This window comes from Eucalyptus grandis, chromosome 8 (assembly GCF_016545825.1).
Source record: "Eucalyptus grandis isolate ANBG69807.140 chromosome 8, ASM1654582v1, whole genome shotgun sequence".
Lineage (NCBI taxonomy): Eukaryota > Viridiplantae > Streptophyta > Magnoliopsida > Myrtales > Myrtaceae > Eucalyptus > Eucalyptus grandis.
This window is the reverse complement of record NC_052619.1, coordinates 52731847-52757743: the sequence shown is the minus strand read 5'-3', so window position 1 is coordinate 52757743 and position 25897 is coordinate 52731847. Positions and strand designations below refer to the sequence as shown.

At 38.7% G+C, this 25897-nt stretch overlaps 2 protein-coding genes and 1 long non-coding RNA gene across 7 annotated transcripts; 2 read left to right on the top strand and 1 right to left on the bottom strand.

Annotated features, from left to right (window-relative positions):
* Positions 1-3296: 3296 nt before the first annotated feature.
* LOC108954505 lies at positions 3297-6986 on the bottom strand. Of its 5 annotated transcripts, none has more exons than XR_005545857.1 (5): positions 6539-6986; positions 5197-5826; positions 4030-4650; positions 3535-3699; positions 3297-3434 (listed from the first exon to the last, which is right to left on the bottom strand). It is a non-coding gene; the product is annotated as an uncharacterized LOC108954505 (long non-coding RNA). The 5 variants fall into 5 exon arrangements; XR_005545859.1 differs by having other exon boundaries at positions 3535-3641; XR_005545858.1 differs by lacking the exon at positions 3297-3434 and having other exon boundaries at positions 3442-3699; positions 6539-6985.
* A 6795-nt stretch (positions 6987-13781) lies between these two features.
* On the top strand, positions 13782-24800 carry LOC104414995 (disease resistance protein RPV1-like). Its single transcript, XM_039299092.1, has 8 exons — positions 13782-13883; positions 16651-17233; positions 17611-19503; positions 19584-21135; positions 21645-23242; positions 23570-23642; positions 24197-24252; positions 24335-24800. Exons 2-3 carry the CDS (start codon positions 16665-16667, stop codon positions 18374-18376), a joined length of 1335 nt encoding a protein of 444 aa, XP_039155026.1. The 5' UTR covers positions 13782-13883; positions 16651-16664; the 3' UTR covers positions 18377-19503; positions 19584-21135; positions 21645-23242; positions 23570-23642; positions 24197-24252; positions 24335-24800.
* Positions 19587-21086, top strand: LOC120287338 (disease resistance protein RPV1-like). The gene has a single exon (XM_039300112.1). The coding sequence runs from the start codon at positions 19587-19589 to the stop codon at positions 21084-21086; it is 1500 nt and encodes a 499-aa protein (XP_039156046.1).
* Positions 24801-25897: the final 1097 nt, after the last annotated feature.

Here is a 25897-nt window from a genome sequence, read left to right as displayed (position 1 = left end):
ACTTAGTTGATTTGTTGTGTACGAGTGGAATATAATGGGAAGAAGCTTGTTCAGCTTATTCTTGTAGGAGTTAATTGCTCTTCAGAGTGATAGGTTTTAATATTCTCTTACTTGCATGGGGAGGATATCTTTTGATTATGCATTTTATTGGCAGAGATGCTTCCTCTTTTCGATTTTTCCCTTTTGTTCTTTCATTTGTCTTTTTAAGTTTTCCGTACTGCTTATGTTCATTTCGTCGTGCTTTATCCACTGTTCCAATGCCTTTTGATTGGGTCTCTACTTTCTTTCCCACCGTATTTGTTTTTCTTTTTGATGTATAGTTGAGAGAAGTGTCAAATAAAGTTCCGAATGCCGAATTGAAGTTGTTCTTGGAAGTAGAACTTGGGCCGGTAAAATTTCTCGTGGCATCTTGATCAATAAAAGGCTTTCATATGCTAAGCGGCATCACTCATTTGGTTGGGCTGCGTTTTTTCAGGATATGCACGCCATTGCCCCACTGACAAGTCAAAGGAAGATATATTACTGTTCTTTAAGCCACTAACGAGGCTTTGATGCGTTTTTGGACGATGGGGAGTGTCGATTCTGAGTGATTTGGTTTTGTTTGATTGGCGCTTGATCGCTGGCGGTATTTTCGAGGCGTATTGTCAGCTTGGACGTTAGCTTTTTCCCAGACTAGGACAAACGTGCTCGTGTTTTTGGTGCTGGAGGTGTTTTTCTGTCCATTGGGTTGTGGTAAATGTTCAGTTTTTTTCCTTGGATCGATCGAGGAATGGCGTTTCATTCTTCTTGATAGGGAAAAAAAAAGGGAAGAAATTGGTCTACTTTCAATTTGTTTAGTGCTTGGATTTATGAGTTCTGTCGGATGGGACTGGAGATGCTGTTTCGGAATGTTTGTGTTGGAAAATATGTGTGATGATTGATCGAACAGAGCAAATTATTGGCTATGTTAAGGATTTGATTGAGAGATGAGTACATGTTCTGGCGGTTTTAAAGTAAAAAAAACGGTCACGTTTGTGGCATTAGTCTGGGTAGATAAAGGAATGGATGAACTGCGTAAGCATCGCTAAAGCATGCGTTGGTGAGTACATCGGAAAGCTACAGCACCACCAAATGAGGATTTTAAATGTCTAGATTGATTAGAGGAGCTGTCTGGGGTTAATAATGAGTTCAGGCCAACGATACTTGGTTTCGGTTTCCTGCCGCTTTTGTATTCCGGAATTGATTAGGTGGACGCCTAATCAAGTTCGCTTTTTTTCAATGTGTTGTTGAGTTGCTCTCAGGTAGCAGCTTTTGCAAGTTTATGCGATTTTTTTCCCAACTTATTTCAGTTTGCTTTTGCTGTCTCATTCTTGTGGTTATAACTTATTGGTGATGCTGATAGTAGCATCTCCATTAGCTTTCCAAGGTTCTTGAGGTTTGATGTTGGTCTAATAATTGCCAGTAATCTACTGGTCTGAAGACACTGTAAATTTTCTGGGGCAAATTACATATTGCCCCCCAAGTTTTTAGAGTTGTCGTCTGTTGGCCAGTGATGTTTCAATTTATACAATATGCCTATGAATTTTGGAAATAGATTGCAATGCGTTCCCTGGATTGATTTCGATCAATTTCCACTGGGAGCTCCAGCAACGTGACTGATTACGGAGGAAATTTGTCATATTAGCACATACATATAATAAGTAGAAGAATAATTAGAAAAAAATATATATTGCACTTGAGAGCATGTGACTACAATTCTGACGAGAATTTGACTGGATCAACGCCAAATGCATATCAATAGATAGTTTTAAAAAAATGTTTTCGGGTAGTCCTTGTTTTTTTTCCTACATATATAGATGATATATGTCCAATTTGCCTTTCATAACTAGTCACGTGAGGTCACGTGGTCAGATTTACGAGAACATTTTGCTGCGCATGGTGTCCAATTTTAGAAAGTCTAGGATGCAAAACTTGAAACATCATGGGTAGCTTGCCATTATGCCAAAAACTTGGTGGCAAAATGTAATTCGCCCGAATTTTCTGTGCAATTTGGGATGTGGCTTGGCTGACCTGGTTGAGGTTCTGCCTTTGGTAATGCTTACTTTTGACGTTTTGAACAGGTACCTGTCACCAAGACATCTAATTTCGATTCTGTTTCCCTTCCTATCAGTGGCAGAAGTTTCCCTTCTCTTAAGGCACGCCGCTTCCAGGTTTCGGGTGCGGTCTGTATTACTATGTCAAGCCAACTATAACAACAAAACTAAAGCAAAGCAAAGTGACTACAAGCTCTTATGTATCTGAAGTCTGGGCCATTATTTTCGTCTCATGTTGAACGATCTTGCTGTGTGATTATAATCATGTCATTTGAAACATGCTTCTTCTGGGAAATTGGATGCCCAGAATATTTCATACCGTGTTCCAACATATCATTTTGCTTGCTCTGGAGGAATGCTTGGATTGGTCTTGCCAATGTTCTAACCACTCAGTATGAAGCCCATCCATAAGTAGGTTTTAGAACTTGTAAATAATCCACTTGAGATGTGAGCAGGCTAAAAAGGAGACAGTGGATAAAGTGTGCCAAATAGTAAGGAAGCAGCTGACTTTACCAAATGATGCTACGGTGACTGGAGAGTCAAAATTTGCTAACATGGAAGCCGATTCTCTGTACATTGTAAGCCGTTCATCCACATGTTTCTTTCCTTTTCTGCAGACTTTAATGAGCTTTCACTTGATCCATTCATTATGAAGCCGTGCAGGACGGTACTTCTGCGATGTTGGAATTGTTTTTTCTGCTTATCTGATTCCGACGCTTACCAGCTTACTCCATTCAATAAATTGGGATTGTGATGAGACCATTGCTCTTTTGCAATTTAGGTGGAGATTGTGATGGGACTTGAGGAGGAATTCGGGATTGGTGTGGAGGAAGAAAGTGCTCAAAGTATCACAAATGTCCAGGAAGCTGCGGACATGATCGAAAAGCTAATTGAGAAGAAGTGAGGAAGATGTAGTTCCTCAAGAGCTTGTCTTAATTTATGCATATCTCGCTGCCCATTGGTCGTGGAACTCCGAATTTAGTTTCTGATGTACTAGTCGCATCTTGTTTCAAGAGTTATCGTGCCCTATTTTATTAGAATAATGACAGAAACTCCCAATTGCTCTATCTACTTTGGGCCCTCTCAGTTTTTAGCAAGAGCAGATTGCCATGTCCGCCTCTGAAGCTGGCAATTTGCGATTGCAGAAGTGCCTCAACCACAATGGCGAGGGTTAAGACGACAGAACAATATACCTTTCCCAATGTTTTGGTGTTGTACTCTAGCTTTTGCTGTAATGTACAAACTCTAGCTTATCATACAGTGTCAAGGACTTATATCTCCTTCAAATGGTCATAATTGGCAATATATGCTTTGAAATGATGAAGGCATTTTAGTTCTTCAGGTTTCCACTAATATTAATTCCTGCATATTAGAAAAAGAAGGTAAAAGCTTACAACTCTTGTTCCAAATGCTGATGTGATCATTGTTACATATCAAAGCCAAGATGATATAAATTGTTTACCTCCTAAGAGTAAAAATTTTGCAAAGGTTGCCAGTGGAAATGATGTAAGACAAAGTCATCATCTGTCTCCGAGATGGTTTGATTTAACAGTTCATCTGCACAATTCCCTACGAGGAAATAGTTGAAGTACTTAGTTCTGCCAAGAAATCTTATGTGCCAATGTGCCTGTAGGAGAAGGTAAGGTGTCATAGATTGAGAAGTGGTCTGTGAATGTAGTCTTTGTTTCACCTTATAAAAAGTGGTTAATTGCCTAACCATGCAAGTGTCACAGTTGCAACATTCACACATCTACCAATTTTGTGAAGTTCAACATGACTTCAACAAACCAAAAAAAAAGGGAAAATAGCTGCGTCATTCAACTATGAATATAGCTCAGCTCAGCATCCACACATCAAGTCAGGTAACAAAGCCCCAAGCCCAATAATGATTGACAGGCAAACTTGCGAACATATTCATTCAATTGAAACCACAGAGTTGTATTTACAAGGATGATACCTTCAACTTTGCGCTATTTACATTCAGAGTAAATTAGAGTAGAGCTCCTCTGTATCTTGTGATGGATATGGACAACAGATCGATGGAATGCATTTTGTGACCAAACTTCATCACAGAGGTCCCTGATGATCTTTGAGAATCCAGGTACTGACCCAGGAGCATTTCAACTGAATTTCCTCTTGGCATCAGAGTCTGAATGCGGCCTCGATGCAGAAACAAAAGGATTCCTGGAAAGCATAAGATTTCCTTTGACATCTTCACCTCCACATTCCGTCAATAGTGTCCGTGACAATTTTGCATGATTCTCATGTCTTAGCCATTAATTGCACACTATAGAAAGACTAAATGGTCCACAATGCTGTTACCGATTACCAATCTGCAGGAAAATACCCTGATCAGTTGTCCACAAATATTCCTAGTAACAAAGGACAGACATTCTCTAGAATAAGCTGGTCCATCACGACTTATTGCATCTTGCATGATAAATCCAAAAAATAATTGTTTGAACAAGTAGCTTTGACTGAAACTAGCTCATCACTTGCTGCATGATGCATCTTCTCCTGAGGTATCACAAACTTTCTCAACCTGATAACTACCAAATCCTATGTTATATAGCCATACCTACAATAAAGGGAAGATTCCGATTACATGAAAACTGTTACGAGTATGATTAGTTATTAGAGAAGCAGGTGGAATCAAATCATTTTCATCTCACATTAATATGTTCAACTGTGGCTGTCTTTGAGCTAGTCACTAATAATTATACGCATTACTAGACATACATTGTGTGTGTGTGTGTGTGTGTGTGTGTGTGTGTGTGTGTGTGTGTGAGAGAGAGAGAGAGAGAGAGAGAGTATAATAAAAATTATTATGTGTCTTAAACTTTGGAATCGATATGAAAAACTCATGATGGCTTTTGCAAGAATGAGAGTTACTCAAAAAAATTTTATAACGTAATGAGTCCTACAAACTACCCTGCTTTGTTAAGAAGAAAAACAAACAAGACAGTCATAATTTATAAGCTGAAAGAAGAGAGTACATACAATGCCGGAATATATGATACTTCACTTGTTAGACAGGTTAAAAGAAATGCGAAGCAAACCTCAAATTCAGTAATTGACAATTCCCCATAATTTATTTGATATTTTGTCAAGATCAACACCATACCTCTCTAGGGAATTGATGGTGCGTCTTCTGTGGGAACCAAAAATAGTACGGAGGCAAATAAGACAAAAAAATCTTGTCCAGGAGGAATACGTAATGTTTTTGGCATGCAGTCACTGTAGTAAGATGCAAACACTGCATTGCCAATACAGAGTTGTCCAAATGTTAAAACCTGAATATTCTGTGCTTCATGATTAACCAGGAAATAAAGTGTTTCGGTTAAGTAAATCAGGCGAATGCTGGTCTGGAAAAGACAGTTTCAGCACACATAATTAGACATCCAAATAACTTGAATGTCAATACATCAATAGCCCTTCCAAGATGGAAAAAAAAAAAACACTGTGCATCAATAACCATATATTGTATTTCATATACAAAGGTGAACAATAGAACAGCCCTTTGTCTCCATAAGAGTTGAAGGTCTAGCGTTAACTCTGTCAAGATCCCATCCATAAGTTTCCCAACACCAAACCCCACACACAACAAAATCAAACCCACCCTCAGCACCACAAAGAGGTGATAATAATATGGAATAGTGGGATTGGACATGAATTTACAACAGAAGCGCATTTAATTGCTTCCACAAGAAGCACTTGTAAACAGCTTCACAAGCCTTGGACCTCACTCTGAGATCTGCATTTACCAGTTGAGAAAATTTCACATTTGAAAATGTGGTGAAAAGCTCATTCAATTACAAGGAATGGAGCAAGTTTCTTATGTCTCTAGCAAGCTATTTTGACAATCAAGTAAGAGGAACACTTCACAAGGAAACATCAACTCAAAATAATATTTCAGTATATTTCTGCCATCCTTGTTCGTGAACTTAAAGAACTATATGTTCAAATGCAACGAAAGGCGAACAAGTGAACAACATAAGGCTCCTCTTTCCCATAAAGCTAGTCCGCTGAAACCTACAAGCTACAATCCATTACTCGACTGGAGAGAAGCTGAATAGCCGATAGTCAATCACTGTGAGACAGAGACTCAACAAATTTTACCCCCAAAGTAGAAACAGCGGGAAGAAATATTTGTATCCAACAAATATATGGAAATTCGATCAATCTGACCATATTCCTGTTGTAGTATCGATCCAAACTCGGCAATCCAAGAGCTTAGCTAATCCAACCAAATAATTCAGCAATAGTATGCCCCATTAAATCAGGCACTACAGCTCCACAACACGGTCGACGATCCCCCAAACCCTGAAGTGCCTAATCCGCCAAATTCACACTACAAACCTCGCTGTCCAACCTCAAAACCGACATGCTCGACACAAGACTCCCAATCCCAATCAAGTGGGAGGATCAGAGCAGTAATTGATTACATGAACACGAATTGCAATTACCTCTCGCCCCCACCCGCGGCAATGAAGTACTTCAGAACAACCATCACCCTCAACTCCACATTCTGCCGAGCAACAACATCATTCCAATCTCACGCAATCAAAATGGCGCGATCGCCCGGCGAGGTGGAGAGATCGATTGCGGTCTTCGTCCGCATTGCTCGAATTCAAACCTCGAATCCTGGTCTTCGCAGCGTTCGTGGACTCCGTGGCGATTTTCGCGGCGGTCGGCGATCGAAAGCTACGGCGAGCTTTTGTTTTTGGGTGGGGGGAAGGGAAGGAGAGGACGATGGATTTGCGAATTTTCCCGATTCGACCTCGGGCTCTTGCTCTGTCGGCGGGCATATTCGGTGTCACGTCCGGTGATTTCGTCGTTTCCGTGAGGGCAATGAAGGAAGTTTGGCTAAAATGAGGCGTGCTCCTGGACAAATTTCCGTTCTCTGTGTCTCTTCCTCTTTTTGCGCTTCCTTTGATCACAAGCTTCTTGAGTAAAATTTTTCCTATTCCGAGCTCGAGTCAATCCAATAACTCAATTTATTCAAACTTTTTCTTTGCCAATAATATTCGAACTTGAAAAGAATATTATTCAACATGGGAGCCAAGTGAATTAAGCTTAATTATGGATTGTGAAGCCCACTTCTCTCTCGAGAGAGTTTGAGAATGTGTTTTTTCACGACGAATCAATTCTGTTCTTTAAAATTTATATGGAAGTGGATTTGATAGTTTTTATTTTTAGATGAACGTATATGTAATAGCTCAAGCTAGGCTGTTTTATTTAAAATTTACAAAATATTTAGTGCGACTACCAATGGACCGATGACTATCTTATAAAATGATGCCATTGTCATCTCATAATTACTCATTTGATATATGAGTTGTAAAATCATTGGGATTGAATACTTTACATGTAAAAGATTTAAACAAGTAAAAAGGTCCATAATCTTTGAGAACAAAAGTCATTGGACTTTTTCATTGGCCGTGTTCAAAGTAAAAAGAGTCTATAACCTCATGCAACAGAAGTCACAAAATGTCAGTTTCAAATTATCAAAGAACGTGGAAGATTTTTTTATTCCTTAAATCACAATTAGCTCATGCAAACAAAATAATATAAGAACCCCGATGCATGGCATGCGTGATGTTTGGTGGCTCTCACGGATTTATATTCACAGTCAAATGTTTATAAAAAGCACAGAAAAGTTAGTACACAAAACAAAAAGGTGGAAGTTAAATAATAAGTGAAACTCAAGAGAAAATTATGAAGAGTAAATTAATCAATTTTATAGAAACCAGTCATCAAACCTCTTCTTTTATTGGTAACATAAACACAGCAACACCTCATTCGACTTAAGTCAAATTTTATAAGCACAAAATAGATTTATAGATCACTCCTCTTTGGATCAGGCTAAGCACTACTTATTCACTTTGAAAGTGAAAAAAAAAATGAACATGAAAAAGTCGCAATCGCAATCCAATCCCAAGCACGATAACCCAATGATGAAGGGATCATGCCATCTTCTATTAATTCATGAGTTCGAATCATGTTGTGAGTGAACTTTTCACCGGTCAGTATTTTAGGTATTCACAACATTATGTGGAAAGATTTTCAGGCTTTAGACATATTAGTTATGGTGATAGACTTGCACAATTATCGATGGATCGAGTGGTTATGGCTCAATGGAGATATTTTGTAATGTACATAACACTTTATGTAACAACAAGAATGGATAACCATATTGCTCATTTCTTCCCACACATTTTAATTTATCAAAAAAAAAAAAGAAAAAATCCTGACCCATTGCGACTCGGGCAGGGAGGCCAAGTCAGACCACCCCCAATCCTCGTGCAGCTCAACAATTGTTGTTTCTGCTGAGGTGGACCACTTGTACTGGTGCAAAACGATTCACCACTTGAGGTTGCATTGTGTGTGGCGACAGCTGCTACTATAGACCATGGAGCAGAGAAGACTAAGAGCAGCAAATAAGATCACTGGAGAGGGCAAACCAAATAACGATGCTACTATAAACCATGGAGCAGCGTGAACGGGGAAATGATGGAATCAAACGAGTATTGCCTCACTTTGTGGCAATCGAGCATGTCAGAATAACCATCACCCTCAAATGCAATTTGTTCCACTCCATATTCTTCGAATCATTCTTGATTTGCCCTTGTGATCTTATTTTGTTGGCGGGCATTTTTAATGTTACATTTACGTTGTGTGCATGAGGGCACTAAAGTAAGTTTTGCTAAAATCGAAACGTTCAAAAAGACCGTGTGGGGATGCCTTCCATTATATTTTAGCCCGAGAGAATGAGATGTTCTTTTGGACAAATGGGTGTTCTATGGTTTAATTAGTTAGTTACTACACACTAAAATTAAATTTGATATAATTCATTTATTTATATTAGTGGAGGTATATGAAATTGCAATTACTTCATTATGATGGCAAACTTCTCCAGTCAAATATTTTCAGATTCAAGCTTAATCTGAAAATTCGTGTTATTCCAAAATACAGAGAAGTTAGTACACAAAGGGTGCGTTTGTTTGCGTTTGTTTAAAACTTGTTAGAAAAAGAAATAGAAAAAAGTGTTTGTTAGGGGAATAATTTTGAACAAAAAAAAAAACGCGTTTGATAAATTTGTATAATTTTTAATTTCTTTTATTTTTTTCTATTTTTTTCTTTTTCCTTTTTCTTTTTTCTTCTTTTGGTCGTCGTCGGCCTCGGCCATGGCCGACGAGGGCGGCGGCCTCGCCCGGCCACGACGAGGCTCGCCGGCTCGCCCGGCTACGGCGAGGCTCGGCCTCGCCAGGGCCACCGCCGAGCGACGCCGACACTGGCGGTGGCTTGGCGAGGTCGAGCCTCGCCGGCCGCTGGCGAGCTCGACTCGCCGGATCCGGGCGAGATCGAGCTTGCCCGGCCCGACGCGAGGCTCGGCCTCGCGGGGGCCGCCGAGCCTCGCCGTGGCCGGGTGAGGCCGCCGGCCCTTGTTGGCCGGTCGCCCGGCCATGGCCGAGGCCGGCGACCGCGAAAGAAAAAAGAAGAAGAAAATAAAAAAATATTTTTAAGTTTTGTTTCGAAATAAAAACAACTTTTTGTTGTTTTTTTTTTTAACAAAAAGGAATGTAAACGCACCCAAATGTGTTTTGCTTTTTTTTTCTCGGGAACAAAAATCAGAAAAAGTATTCAAAACAAAAAAAAGAAACGCAAACAAACAGGCCCAAAACAACAAGCGGAAGTGAAGAACAAGGTGTGATTCAAGAGCGGAGGAAAAAATCGCAGACCATCGAGACTCGGTTGCGACAGGCAGCAAGGGCAGGTCAGACCACCTCCAATCCTAGAGCCGCGAGCCTCATCTCGCGCGGGAGCTGACGCTGCTGCCTTCAATTCTGCTTCTCGGCTGCAGCAGGGGAAACGAAAATACAATTTTGGCCCCCTCTCTTGCTGGCGGGAAATCTTCGCGCCGCTCGCGTGTTGCGAAAAATTAAAAGAACAACTGAAAGGAAAACCCAAACCCAAAAAAGATAAAAAGGAAAAGCGAGAAACTAATTAAAATAAAAATGCGAAAAGACGCAAAGAATCCTCCTCTGCTTCCACCAGTTTCCAACACCGACTCTGATACTACTCCGAATATCCCACCATCACCCTCCGACTCTCTCCTTCCATTTTTATTTCAGATCGTCACTTCGGATTCTGATTTAGCAGCTCAATGATTGTTGTTTCTGCCGAGGTGGACCACCTGTGCTAAGCGCAAAACAATTGACGCACTTGAGGTTGCCTTGCGTGTGGTGACAGTGGCTACCATCGTTGTTTCTGCCGTTCGGTTCAAAGATTTCTTCCAGAGGAGTATAATATGCACAAGATAGATCACCGGAAAGGGCAGTCCAAATAATGATGCTGCAATAAGCCATGGAGCGGCGGGAACAGTGAAATGATTCGAATTAAGTGATGAAAGGAGTGTATCTCGGTTAGTACATCTTGGAGGACTTCCCATGAAGTGAGTATTGTAAGAGCTATTGGTGTGAACCTCCAACTAATTGGTAAGCGGTGCATGATTTTGGGGTTTACTTTGTTCGATTCGTATGCTGGTCTTAACGGACAAACATCAAGAATCTCCATCTTACAGAGAGAATACATCTACAAACTACCATGGTGGAAGGGAAAGTCTGACATGGACTTCCTGCCTTAAAAAGGGATTGCTGTATGACCTCAATTCAGTCAGATCGAGTAGGCAATCACCACGGGAGATATGGAAACTCAGCACGTCATGGAGTTGTTTGATCAAACTTGGCAAATTTCTGCACGAGAAAAAAGAATGGACACCTACTCTCTCGAGTACTTTTTTTCTGATAAGAAGTGCTTCCTATTCTGTTATACATATCAATTACAAAGAGGTTTATGTAAATCTTCTTCTCATGTGCACTTTGCATGTTAACTAGTGATATAGTTCTGCGAGTACCCTTGTTCAGATCTTCTTTGTTTTGTTTTGGTTTGGTTTAGACGTTTCAGTGACTTTGAATTGCTAATTAGCTTACCTAGTGAGGTCAAGTCAATTCATATAAATTCCAAGAGCGTTATTTTGTCAATATATTATGTAGTGAATTATCTGAGATAGCTTATAAATTGTTGCTTTGTCTTACTATCTTTGAAATTAGTCGATGCCCGTCCTTCATATAGGAGGAAATTAACTTTTGAGATAGCTTATAAATTGCTGCTTTGTCTTACTATCTTTAAAATTAGTCGATGCCCGTCCTTCACATGGGAGAACGTTAACTTCATTATACCTTACACGTCAAAGTAGCTGTTACAATGTGTATGAAGGTATCTCAACAATTATGGCATCACCTCTACGACAATAACCAACACAAAATCGCAACATGAAGAAGATGGATACTCTACATCGATAAACGCATGTCCAATTTGTTTTTGGGGTAAAGCATGGCTCTTAAGTTGGATTCACAGAAGTTGAAGAGAAGGCGTAACAATTCTTAATTGTATTAAAAAATGTTTCTACTTGCAAATGGACTTGGTCTGACATTATCCAATGTCGCAATAAATATGAAATAATGACCCAAATCGTCTAATTTGAAATGAATAGTAGTGTGGCAATTTTATTTTTTTTCCAATTCTCAAAATTAAATTTGGAATAATCTCACGTTGTCTGCGAGTTCTCATATTTTTGCTCTTTCTTTTCTTTTGTAATAGATAATCCACAAGCATTAACCGATAGAATGAAGAGCCATGCCTCCAAAAAACATTATCTGAAATAGAGAACTTTCATACTTGAGATTGGGGGAGTCAATATATATTTTTCTAATCATTATAGTCATTGGAGATGCTTCACTAAACTTTTGCCAGTCTTTGGAGAGGCTTCCGAGTTCGGTTGGGAATTTGAAAATGCTAATTAAGTTAAATTCCAAATGAGATCTAATAGGTCACATCATGTTGATGAGCTTATTTATTGCACTTGTTAGTGGCTCAAAGTTCTAATACAACACAAGACTATTCTTACACATTGGTTTCATGTACATCAATTTAGTATTGTTTTGTATAATAATCAGAACAATGCATGGATTTAATGTCCAACTACAATGCTTCATGACAAGCAATTTATTGACACTAACAACAGGTTAAATGCGAAGGATGGTTTACCTCCGAAATAAAATGTAATCTTTTCTTAATTCGATTGATCACTAGGGGATTGCTTTGACGAAGATCAAGCTTGATAATTCCATCGGGCTTTATGCTTAGGAGTTAATTTGGGCCTGGGCCCGGTCAGCCCATTAAACTGAATTGTCCAGAGTTCACCTTAATTAGGATGAAGCGAAAAGAACTTGCTTGGAATGAATCCACCCATTGATTTGGGGCAAAAGCTTATCTTAATCCCAAAATTTCTACACCACATATTCCATTGATTTTCCGCGTTAAGAAACACAATAATTTGTCAACTTTGACAAGCTGGAGTGATGTTTCGAGGAACCATTCTTATTAACCAAATTTTGTAGCAAACTAACCTACGACTCTCTCTGCATATTCATCCAATCCCCATTGGCTTCTAAGTTCAATGACCTTCCTTTGTAGTTCCTTATTTTTCTGTGGGAAAGAGCAAAGGTATAGATAGTTAAGGCCTACATCTACATGAAAAGTCTTTCTTTTCCATTCAAAAGAGTAGGAGTGAGGTAGTGGGATCCTACCTATGTTCTCTTCTTCCCCGAGCTTTTGAGCTACTGGAAGAAGCTTAATTTCGATTCGAATGGAAGGAGTTTGATTTGAGATTTGTGACGAGATTTTTGAACTTTCGATTACTAATACAAAAGTTTAGTAGAGTATAATCAAATCTAAAGCTAGTAGAGAGCAAATTTAATCTTCCATTTGTACTTCCCAAGATTTTTTTCTTTTGAAACTCATCGACGCAAGTAATAACTCTAAGCTTAGATTTTTTTTATTTGGTCACACCTGGATTTATGCTTGAAAAGACTTAAGAACTTATGAATTTCAGAATGGAACATTTTTACACCTCTAGATTCAGTGAAATTTTATTCTCTATCGTGAAACATGGAATGTTTAATTATCACAAAATTGATTTAGAAAATAAAAAAATACTTGCACAAATACCATATGTTCATAAATTCATTGATCTTTAAATAGTCTGGCCAATTATTTCATCAATCAATAGAAAAGTTTGCTATCGTCTAAATTAACTAAATGGAAAGTACGAAAGTGCTGTATACATGTGGTTTTTGATTGCATCGAAGTACAATTGTTAGACTAAAAGCTGCATTAGCTACCAATCTCCAAATAAGAGACGTGGCCCCGTGGGAAACATCTCGCAACTAGAAGGGCAAATTCAAAGTCTACGAAGACTTAGACTACCAACCGTCCATGATGAACCAGCTCTGCTCCGAGAATGATTCACACTCATGAATGAGCCAAGTCTCCGAAGACTTGGGCGACTAAAGCATTAGCGGGCCTTCTTTTCCACATTTGTATTGACCCATCTTCTTTTTCTTTGCTTTTATTGCTTTATTTATTTTTATTGTCACTATGTTTTTTTGACGATATTTCCCTTGGATTTCGCCGTGAATGACGGTCGTGGTCCCCAGTGGGTTAATTATCTTGAATAGTTGACTGATAGGCGGCCACCATCTGATCAATAATTCTTTTTTTTTTTTTTTTTTTTTTTGCACAGCAGCACTACTCTTTGAGAATACAGATGAGTTGGGACTTCTAAAAGAGGGCAAGAGCCTCAAACCCTAAAAGCAGAAGGCGCCGCTACTGCTCGCACCACTCCATCCACCAACCTCCCGGCGGAATCACGACAGACGCAAGCGGTCGAGCCTCCAGTAGCTCCAGGTTCGTAGGCACTGTCTATGTTTATCCTTTAGTGTACCAGCCTGCGGTGGGTTCCAAAATCGTGACAATCCGTCGCTGGTCTTACTAGATTCGCTCGATTTTGGGTTCCATCTGTTGAAACTCTTCAACACAGCTAAAGCAGACTCCACAAGGTTGCTTGGTTCTGTTTTTCTATTCTTGAAGATGGCCTGGTTTCTTGACTTCCAAATATTCCACAGTACTGTAGCAATCGTCTGATAGGAGACTATCTTGGCTTCTTGCATCCTGATCTTGAGCTCTAGCTCTCATCTTTGCTATTCCACCATTCACCAGTGTATTTCACGCTTGAAATCTTCTGGTTGCTGACTAACAAAATATTCGTAAATTACCATTTCTTATTGAATTTTATCTATGTGATTAGTAAATTTCCAAGATTATCAAAATTTTATCTACATTCCAATGAAGTAGTAAATTAACTCACTTGAAAAATTTCATCAGTGCTGTAAGTAAAGTGCCAGCATCATTAGAAATTTCCCAACATACTAATAAAGTAGTAAATTACTGACTCCTACAAAAAAATTTACGAGCGTGATTAGTAGATTACCAACACAATCAAGAATTTACAAACATTACAAGGAAGTATTAAATCACCCACTCTCAAATTTTACCAGGGTGTTAAAATTAATTTTTAGCAATATCGAGAAATCACCAGCATACGAGTCAAGTGGTTAATTACCAACTCTTATTATCAACATCATAAATAAATTACTGGCACATTTAAGAATTTAACATTTTAATGAATTGATAAATTACAAACTCCTCTGAAATTTACTCACCAGCACTATAAAAAAAAAAAAAATACCAATATATTAATGAAGTAGTTAACCATCTCCTATGAAATTTTATCCGTGTGGTTGGTAAATTGCCATCTCTTATCATCCATTGGTTTTACACTTGAAAGCAACAGGATCCCTGAATCACATAAGGTGATCAAATCATAAAGGCAGAGTCATGAAGGCTAGATTTAAATTACTTCCTTGTTCAAATCCAATTTGAACGTCGATCTATACTTGAAGCAATGGCTACAATATCGGCACTTAATTTTATTTTAACACATCAAATGAATAGCAGTGTATCGGGATTTTATTTTCAACTCGGTATTCCTATAGACTAACAGTCTCACAATGTCTGCAAGTCCTTCCCAGAAAAAATTTCAACACTGTTAAGTATATTGGAAAGTGGAGGGGCACGTCTCTAGGACCTACATAAGACGCAGCCAATTTTCGAGCTTAGATATGAGAGAAATCTTATACTTTTTTTCATAATCGTAGTCTATGAAGTTGGAGTCCAGTGCTAATACAAGAATCATTCAGTTTGGACATCTTTAATTTTGAGATGCCTGACAATGATGGCATGTGCCTCTATAGAGTAATTATAGAGGAAGCTAATACTCTATGTCAATTGTTCCCTAGATAGAGCAAACTCTCAACCACCACAATTAGATTATCAAACAAACAAATTATATCGGAAGCATCCATGAAGTTGCTATTGAGCCTTGTATTATGCATTAGATGTTGAATAACACAGAACCATGCCATTATTTGGTTGCACATTATATAAGTTCCAAAACCTTATATATTGTTAACTTTGTCAATGTCCAATCACGTTGCAACATCATTTCGAAATAGTACCTTTGTGTCATCTCATGTGGCATATTTAGTCATCTTGGAGCTTCTTATTGGTGTCTTACAGTTGACTATATAAACAAGTAGAACGCTTCATCAATGCAAATAATCATCAATATCACTAGTAAACAAATACACACAATTGTTCGGCATATATACAAATAGACGTCGAAACAATGTTAATAATCTACTAAAAATTTTGGGCAATGAAATAGTTATTTATTTATTTATTTTTAAGGAAGTTAAAAATATTAACCAGTGTCACTAGTAAAAATATGTAAGGAACTTGTAATCTACCAGAGGAAAACATGCCCACTTGTAAAAGCAAATGACTATCCGTAATCTGCAAGAATATTTCAAGTAGGTAAATCAGTTGTTTCGTCAGCATGTTACTAACTATAAAATTGCAACTCATAATATCGAAACAAGGTTAATAATATAGTAAGGATTTATACTTGTAAAATAGCTATTTGTTTGTAAGTTACCACCATTAAACAAGACTACTAACAAAGCATGCAAGCAACTCGTAGTTTACTACCAAAAATACTTGCCCACTTATAAAAGTAAACGATTGCTTGTAAGTTACAAGAATATTTTCCATATGGTAAATCGATTATTTTGTTTGTGGTAGTTACAAATGAACATTGCTACTCAAAACGGTTCTCAGCATTGCGTTATGTCAAATGAGAAGATGTTCACGTTCTCCCCTTAAGATTTATAACTCCTAGGGAATAATTTGTGTTCTCAAGATTTGAGAAGAACGAACCGTTTTTTTTTAAATGAAAACTTTGCACTGTGCTATGTTAACGTTCTCCCCAGGAGATTTTGAACTCTTTAAAGTGTTAAAAAGCCCCTCAATATTTAATACTTATATGTTCATGTGCATTGTCAACTTTGACAGGCCGGAGTGATGCTGCAATAAATCATTTTAATTAAACAATTGTAGCACATTGGCCCACGGCTCTTTGCATATTTAGCTAATTCTGGCTTCTAAGTTAATGACCTATAGAGATCTCCATTTGTGAGTCAGGCTTCTAAACATTTTCCATTTCTTGCTGCCATTGCTTTTGCTGATAGACTGTTTGGTATTTCTTGAAGATCAGATCGAGTGAAATCAATGGAGTGGAGTGCAAAAAAACAACATACCTGTAAAAATGATGGAATGGCAGGGAGCGCTTCTTTTACTCACACTACGATAGAAGGTCAGGGAATGGTTAATTCATCAGGATATGAATATGAAGTATTCTTGAGTTTCAGAGGAAAAGATACTCGAACAGGTTTTACCAGCTTCCTGTACACTATTATGATAGATGCGGGAATCCGCGTCTATAAGGATGACAGAGAGCTCCGCAAGGGGGAAAGTTTTGGCTTGGACCTTCTCCAAGCAATTAATCAATCAAAGATCTCAATACCTATATTTTCAAAAGGTTATGCCTCTAGCGTATGGTGTCTCAAGGAGCTAGTTCAGATGTTTGAGTGTCAAAAAACTAGGGGACAAAAGATTATGCCAATTTTTTATGACGTGGCACCTTCAGAGGTTCGATACCAAACTGGGGGTTATGAAGTGGCGTTTCTTTCACATGAAAACAAGAAGCGATATGACGAAGAGACTCTGTGTGAGTGGAAGGCTGCTCTTAGCGCAGTGGGGGAACTAGATGGATGGGACTTGCAAAGCATGCCCAATAGGTGACTGCCTCTATCATTCCTTTGATGTGCCCTGTACCATCAAAACTTGACGTGGTTCAATTGGTACTTTTCTAGATTTGTGTTAGCCTTGTCGAAATTGAATTTAATGCTATTGAAATTATATTGCAGAATCACATGAAACAATGGTACAATCCCAATTTTCTTTTTTCATTCCAAACAACCTTTTTTTTTTTTTTTGTTCCAGTTCAGGTCATTCATTAATCATATGTACCGATGCTAATTCATTTACAATAGAGTAAATCCCTACAGAACGCATTTCAAATAGGTCTTCAGTTTTCACTTTGTTCTTGTCAGAACATAGTTTGATTCAACACAATTTTCTAACTCATTGCCATTTGACCTCCAACAAACATTAGGGAAGAAGGTGAGATCGCAAAAAGAGTTACCCAGGAGGTTTTCAATGAGTTGAAAAAAGCTTATTTGGTGGTATCGAACAACTTGGTCAGTGTGGCCCCCCATGTGGATAAAATCATCGAAGAAATAGGTGCTCACACAAGTGAAACGCGGATTGTAGGAATTCATGGGATGGGTGGTGTTGGAAAGACAACAATTGCCAAAATCATCTTCAATGAGCTTTCCAACAAGCACAATAGTTGTTGCTTCCTTTCCAACGTTCGTGAAACATCAAAGCTCAAGGGCATTGAGTACTTGCAGCAGCAGCTCATCTCCGACATCCTCAAGATGAAAGGGACGGATATAAGAAACATTGATGAAGGGATTAAGATCATTAAAGATAGGTTCCCTACTCACAAAGCCCTCATTCTTCTTGATGATGTGGAAGAAAAGGATCATATGGATGCACTTGTAGGCAAGCGTGATTGGTTTGGTGAAGGGAGCAAACTTATTATTACTACAAGAAGGAAAGATGTTCTCCATGTTCCGGAAGTGGACTGGACATATGAGCTTATGGGCATGGATCCCCATCAATCTCTTCAACTTTTTAGCAAACATGCCTTCAGAAGAGATTCTCCTTTAGATGAGTACATCAACCATACCAAAAGGGCGGTACAGATTGCCAGAGGTCTTCCATTAGCCCTCGAGGTCATAGGTTCACTTTTATCCCGCAAAAAAAAAAGAAATGTGGGATGCCACATTGAACTTGTTAGAAAGTGTTCCTCCTGATGAAGTTCAGAATAAGCTGAAAATAAGTTATGATGCATTAGATTCTCGGCAGAAGCATATATTCCTTGATATAGCTTGTAATTTCATTGGATATTCCAAAGACATTGTGGTTATTTTCTGGGATGCATCTAAACTTTTTCCAGAAGCAAACTTGGAAGATTTGCAGAACATGTCTTTGATAAAAATTAAAGAACATAATGAATTGTGGATGCATGATTTACTTAGAGACCTCGGAAGAGAAATAGTTCGTCAAGAAAGTAAGATGAAAATTGAGAAGCAACGTTGGGTGTGGGATCCCAAGGAAGGATTGGATCTGCGTTGAAGAGCCATGAGGTAAAATTCCCTGTAAAAATAAATCTCCAAGTTACTTATGGACATTTTCTTTTCAAAAGGAGGCAATTATTTTTTGTATTCTCTAGCACTGTTGCGACCTACTCAACCAATATTTTTGCTCTTTTAAGATTAAAGGAATATAAGTACTCAACTCAACCGCTTAAAATAGTGAACTTGAATAAATGTGTTTCCCTTCAACTCTTTTGTTTTTAAAATTTTTCCTTTGGACAGATGAAGAAAAAAGTTGAAGCTCTTCATTGCACGAGGCATTTTACCTCATGTCTCCTCAGAGATCCAATCCTTCCTCGGGATTCCAAACCCAACGTTGCTTCTCAATTTTTGCTCTTTTAAGATTTTAAAGAATGATAGTATTTAACTAAACCCCTTAAAATAGTGAACTTGAATAAATGTGTTTGCTTTTAACTTTTTTGTTCTAAAATTTTTCCTTTGGGCAGGAAAAAGAAGAAGTTGAAGCTCTTCGTCTCAAGTTTGACAATCATTTTACCTATAAGGACTTTAAGAGGCTACCGAATTTAACGTTCCTTGAAGTTGACAACTTGAAGAAAGATTTTCATGCAGAAAATATGCTTCTTCAGCAGAAATGGCCATCAAATGCTCTTCCAACTAATGTTTTCCAGAAGAATTTGGGTCTCCTTCCACGATTACGATGGCTTTCTTGGCATAATATTCACCCAGAATTTGAGATTGCAAATTTCTCCATGAAGAATTTAATTGTCCTTGATCTATCTTTCAGTAAAATTACACATGCTTGGTGGGGGTGGAGCCACATAAAGGTATGTTATATGATAGATGACGCCTATTCTTCCGTCTTATTAGATTCAAGAGTAAACTTTGCATGATTTTTCTTTTACAGGTGATGAAGAATTTGAAAGTTCTATATCTGACCTATTGCCGTAACTTGGAGAGAACCCCTTACTTCTCCACTGATTCAAATTTAGAACGTTTGATCCTATCAGACTGTTTACGTTTAATCGAAATTGATAGATCAATTTATCAGTTAAAACGCTTGGTTTTTTTAGATGTAAGCAATTGTAGGCAGCTTCAGAGGCTTCCAGAGACAATTGGGAATTTGGAATCACTAACTAAGTTGGACATAAGTAGCACGAAGATCGAAGTGCTACCTAATTCCATTGTAAAGTTAAAGAATTTGAAAGTATTGAAAATGCAGGCAGGTGAGATAAGCAAACTACCTGATAGCTTTTGGGCGATGGAGAAGCTCGAAGAAATAGAAATTGTCGGGAAGAGATATCCTGGTGAGCATTTCAACATGGAAATTGGCGATTGCATCTATGGGAATAAATCTCTAAGGATCCTGAGATTGATTGGGTGGAAAATACACGCCCTACCGATGCTTTGTGAAAGTCTTATCATATTAGAACTGCAGGACTTGCACATGGACACGTTTCCGGATGTCTCAAATCTCACTAAGTTAAAGCTATTGCATCTGGAGTTTGGCCCACCTAATTCTGATGGGAATTCTGATGGGCTTCTGGAAGAACCGATACCACAGTGGATTGGTAACTTTAGCCAATTGGAGTGTCTGCAGCTGCGCTTTTTTGGGGTGACTGCCTCGTCGACAGACCTCAGCCTTCCTCCTCATCCGCGTCGCCTCCCGAGGCTTCCCTCAAGTTTATCCTCCTTACTTGTGCAAGGTTGGGAGCAACTTTGCTTGATGGATCTATCGAATTTGAGGAAACTATCATCTCTCTCGATTTTGGGCTCTGCAGTTACAGAGATTCAAGGCCTTGGTTGCTTGGAGAACCTGCGAGATTTGGACCTTGATGGGCTCGGACTGCTGGCGATGCTACCTGATCTAAGAAAGTTAAACAAGCTAAGGATTATTCGAGTAATTGATTGTGGTTATCTGGTTGAGATTCAAGGCGAACTACCGCGGTTTTTGGATGAACTTAATATTGATTCCTGCCCTTCGTTACTGGAGTTGCCCGATCTGTTCAGCTTAATGGGTAAGACAGTTGTTCGTATACATGAGTGCGGTCAGGCTCTTAGTCATGCTTTCATGGATCGACATCAGTTGCTGCTTTTGGGCTTTAAACAGCTGCAGATCCTACCCGATCTAAGCAATTTGAACGAACTAACATTTCTTCAAGTAGAAAACTGTGGTAATCTGGTTATGATTCAAGGCGAACTACCCCAATCTTTGGAAGAATTGCACATTGTATCCTGTGGATCTTTACAGAAGTTGCCTGATCTGTCAACCTTGAAGGGACTACGAAAGGTTATAATAAAACGTTGCGGGAAATTAGATGTGGAGGAAATTTCTTGGCTTTGCTCAGAGAAGTCGGTCGAATTTGTGGGAGAAGACGATGATAGCATGTTCGACTGGGTATCTTTTTGATGCATGGCCACAAATTGTTCCCTTGTGTTCAAACCTTAAATGAATTGAGGTAAGTACCAATGTTTTCCTTTTTTGGCAATCAAATTCTTTCACAGATATGAACAGAGAAGTTTCACAAGCACTTTTTAATACCATTTTTGCGGGTTCATGTCTGAAAATCTGATGGAGGCATTGAAATTATGAAACCTTTGAACAGCCAAAGGCGCTCTTAATTATGTTCAAGTGTTCGTGTTCTTTTCCTAGTTTGGTTTGGCTTTTTTAGTTACATTTTCTTTGGGTCGTTTCTCCTAGAGGCATGCATGTCAATTGCATCGTTTTTATTTGACATGTAACAAATTATTAGAGATCCTTGTTTATTTGCTGCTTCACATATTTTGAAATTGATAACCTCGCTTCGCATTGGAGATAACTTCGCCATGCTGTAAACAAATGTGTGTTGGAAGGTCATACAACTATGGTTCTCATCCTGGAACTTTACAGCATAATCAACTTGTTATTTTGACTTTGAAGTAGACAGACCCTCTGTATTGCTATTCTTAAGTTCAGTATATTTTTCAGGAAAGGTTTGATTCTTTGTGGGATTTGCAAATGTTATGGAGAAGTCATGAAATGAAGAAAGAGGAATTTCGCTTAGGTAGCAGCATCAATAATTGGTGCAGCACAACTTCCATCCGTGACAGGAGAGGAGAAACTATCTAGCCTCTCCAGGGTTACATAAATCATCTTCTAGTTAAGGCTAACTCTCAGGAGAGGAGAACTATCTAACTTCCATGGATTTAACCACAATGAGGAAGCCACCGCAATTCCGAGATTACCAGTGTGGCAGCATTGGCTAGAGCAGCAGCACCAGAATATTTTATCTCAGCAATGATGCCTTCAATTATAGCAATCTTTGACAGGCACACTGACAAAAATCATTCTGTGCAGCAAACTTCGCCTACAGGATTAACTGAGAGAATGCAGCATTCATTCTACCGGTAGAGAATGAGCACCCTTTTGCCAAGACTCGAGAATTGCACTCACTTACAAAAGATTGGTAAGAAAAAGAGAGCAACTTCCCTCAGGGCCGCCTTCAGTAAAAGAACTGTGCATTCAGAAGCAATATCCGCTTTATTTCTATCATGAGACTCGCTCATTTCCAGGAAAACAAAGGCATTACTGCCAAAGTCGGTTATGTGTCATATGCTACTTGCTGCCTCAGAAGAACCTTCATCAAGTAGTGTTGGCTTTTCCATGTAAGTGGAACCTTTCTTAGAACCTAGTGATCATAAAAGAAGAGCTTTGCACAAGCCAAGTGTCGATTTGAGAAAATCTTCCATATTCTTCGCATGTACAAACTCCAAAAGGTTTCCAATCTGCTGTACTTCTTTCAGCAGAGAAAGCAACTTGGGATCCATTTCCAGAGCCAATGCTAGAGCCACACGCAGCTCAACATCATTCCCATTTGCACAGGACGGATCACTAAGTGAAAATCTCAAGCAGTGGCTCACTGTCTTTGGTTGTAGAATCTCAGAAATTTTAGTCAAGTTGAACTCTATGAGCATCAGGAGGAGCTTCTGTGCACACATTGGTATCGGGATCGTCATCCTCAATCAAGGTTGGGCAAAGAGGGAGAAATTGCACCTAGGATATGGATTTCAAGCCTGTCAGCCTATGCTCTAACTCTTGAGTTTTGATTAGGCAAACGAACATCGCATCAAACAGAATCTTGAAGGATGGAAATTTGGCATCACCATCCTTGTTGCCCTTATACAGAACATCCAGACTCAGCAGAATCCCAAAAGGATGAATACGTCAGATCTTTCTCGAATCCAGTATGACTCCTCTGTGATGGACTCAACGCTTGCATTTTGAGCCAGCGATGCAGATTCTAGGAATGGATCAATGTTGTGCTCTGGTTTTGTTTTTTAATCCTGAACTGCTCTTGGATTGTGTTTGTAATTAGTGTGCTGAATTATGCTTCATGTGAGTGTGAACCATCTAAGTTTTGCCTGTCCAGTGTTTGGTGATCATGTGCGATTTTGGTGTTTGATGAAATGAGCTATGTGCTTGAGACTGTGTGCTGGAATGTCACCTTCAAGAAGCACCTGAAGCTGAAGCTGAAGTGCAAGGTCTATTGCAACGGCTTCCTCTCTCTCAGTACCTCCACCGGCAAGGTACCTTCGCTTTCACTACTAATCTCTACCGCTGATGTCCAGCTCAACCCAATCAGCAATTTAATTGCCTTTGATTAGGCTTGGACATGATTCGGTTCGATTGGCTAATCTATGTCAAAACTGCAGTGGCTATCAATTATTACCGTTTTCCCCCAAATTTAGCTTGCTCAATCGAACTGAATGCAGCAGCTCAATGCTGCTTAGGATTTCATTTTTTTTTATCATCAGCGATTGTTCTGTTCTGTGCTTTTGTTTTAAGACTCTCCGTGATTGAGCTCGTTTGAGTAGATTAGTCCATGCTGTGATTGATGGCCGGATATATGATAGGTAATGCTGTATGATGGCAGTAAGCAGCTGTTGGAATGCAGGATTTTGAAGAATGATGAAGTTATTTGTTCCGGTGAGTCACTGATGTTCAATGCTTATTTGGTTGATGTTGGAGAGCCTGAAGGAGGGGCAAAGCCTCTAGATGATACTTATATTTACAGCCTGATTATTGTTTGGCAATTGGATTTATAATTTCCCTCTGCCGAGGGTATTGCTTGCTTGTGTTCTTCTTCATAGTTGTTTTGTTTGTTCAATCGTTGGTAGGCGTAACATGATGAATGTGAAGTTCTTGGGTTTAGCTTGTTAAAATTCCAAATGGGTATATTTTACTTCTTGTTTGTCTTGGAAAAAAGAGTGTTGCTTGCATACAAATATGCATAGACCCTCCTTTGTGATGCTTTGCTTGTTGTTCATCTGGGAAATTAAATATTTGTTCTTCTGCTTGCTTAGAACAGCTTCTTGGGTACGGTTGAATATATTGATTGATTTAGAACCTAGATGTAAACATTTGTGCAATTGATCTACTGTTGCTTTTGTTCAATGTGCAACTGGTTATAGAAAAATCCATTTTTTTTTTTTTTTTAAGTTTTTCCTTTTGTTAACCTTACTGTTTCAATTGATGCACAGCTTTGGTTGAGTTTCTGGATATGAGGTTCACTATAATCCCCTCTATGAAATACGAGGTGTGTTTTCCTTTTAGCTATTTAAATCCTTTGGCATGGAATCTACAGTTGTGTTGCCTACATAACTTTTCATTTTCTGCAGATGTTCCCACTCCTCAGAAACCGACAAAGAAACACTGGTTATTTTAGAAGAAACTGGTCGCTCATGATGTCGCAACCTGCCGGAAATTCTAATCAAATTTATACTGTCCCTATACCCTACATATATAGATTCTGGATTCTAAATAGCACAGCTTGCTTTACATGCCTCCAAATGACTCCTAACCAGCGGCCTTCCAGGACTAACTTTGTGGAAGGACTGGAATCAGTAGACGCTGCCATCACTAATAGAATACCACAGGATGGTTAAATTCACTTATTATGTCGTTCTTACTTCATGTGATGTAAGTCAAAGTTTGTTGTTCCCCGCTTTTCCATTTTTCCCAGGAATAATCCTGGGCTCTGAATGTTCATTTCCATTGTGCCCAGTAGTTACTAGGAGTTGTCTTCTCTTGTAAGTTCTTTGGAATATTCATGATGGTATATTAATGCATGCACCGCCTTGTGAATTGAGATGTTGTGATTGTACTTATGTTTATGAGAGGAACAGTTTAAGACTAATCCTCGATTTGTCAGCAATCTGAGGTTCAGAGATGAAGTCCATTGCTCTTCAAGAGTCCAAGCTCTTTAATTTTCTTGCATGCTTAGGCTTTGAACATGAGCAAAAGCTCATTTTGGTTGCCACCACAAATGTGTTCATGTGGTGCTTGCTCTGCAATCAATCTTCAGGAAGTGTTAGGCAGTTCAGTCGATCCTCATAGTATTTTTGAGCTCTGAGATATGGTTGGGGAAATTGATGGGATCATTTAAGGCAAAGAGCTGCACAGTTGTCCATTCAGAAAGAGCAAGATATGACTTTTGGTGCTGTCATGTTGCAGCTAAGACATGTCTAGTTGTTTGTGCTGAATAAGAGATATTTCTTATCATGCGCCAGTTTTAGATAAGACTTACCATACGACATCATAAACAACTAAATTATATATTTTCTCAGTAACTTGCCCATTGGTTATTATACTTTATTGTTTGTAAATCCGAGGGCCCTATTATTTTCGACACTTCTCATGTAATTTTTTTTTTTTTAGTTGTTGAACTTGTTAATATGTTTCTTTTACATCACTCTCAATGCGAAAATATGAAAGTTATGTCATTATGTTTTTTTTTTTTTTTTTAATTTTGAACAAATTAAAAAAAAAAAAATTGAATTGATTACATCAAAGGACTTTCCAAATATATATTTATCAAATAGTATTTTCCCAATGTTACTTCCCAGGTCACTTTAAAATTGCAAATTACCAAATAATCTTTGAATTTCACAAAACTCCTTTAGGCAAAGAGCCTTTGCATTACCCAAAGGCTTTCTCCAAAAGCCAAACCAAACGCACCCTATATGAATGGGTACTCGAAATTGAGCTTTATGTAGACCTTTTTTGCTTGATTGTTGTTGCCCTGCTATGTGACCTGCCGTTTCGTGTAAATCAGCAATATAGTTGTCATCATGGCTGAAGCGCTCTTGGAGATCCGGCCTCATGAAGTCTAAGTTTATTTGTGAGTATATATAATGCTGCGCGTTTGGTTCGTTTTTATTTTGGAGCTACATTCAATTTGC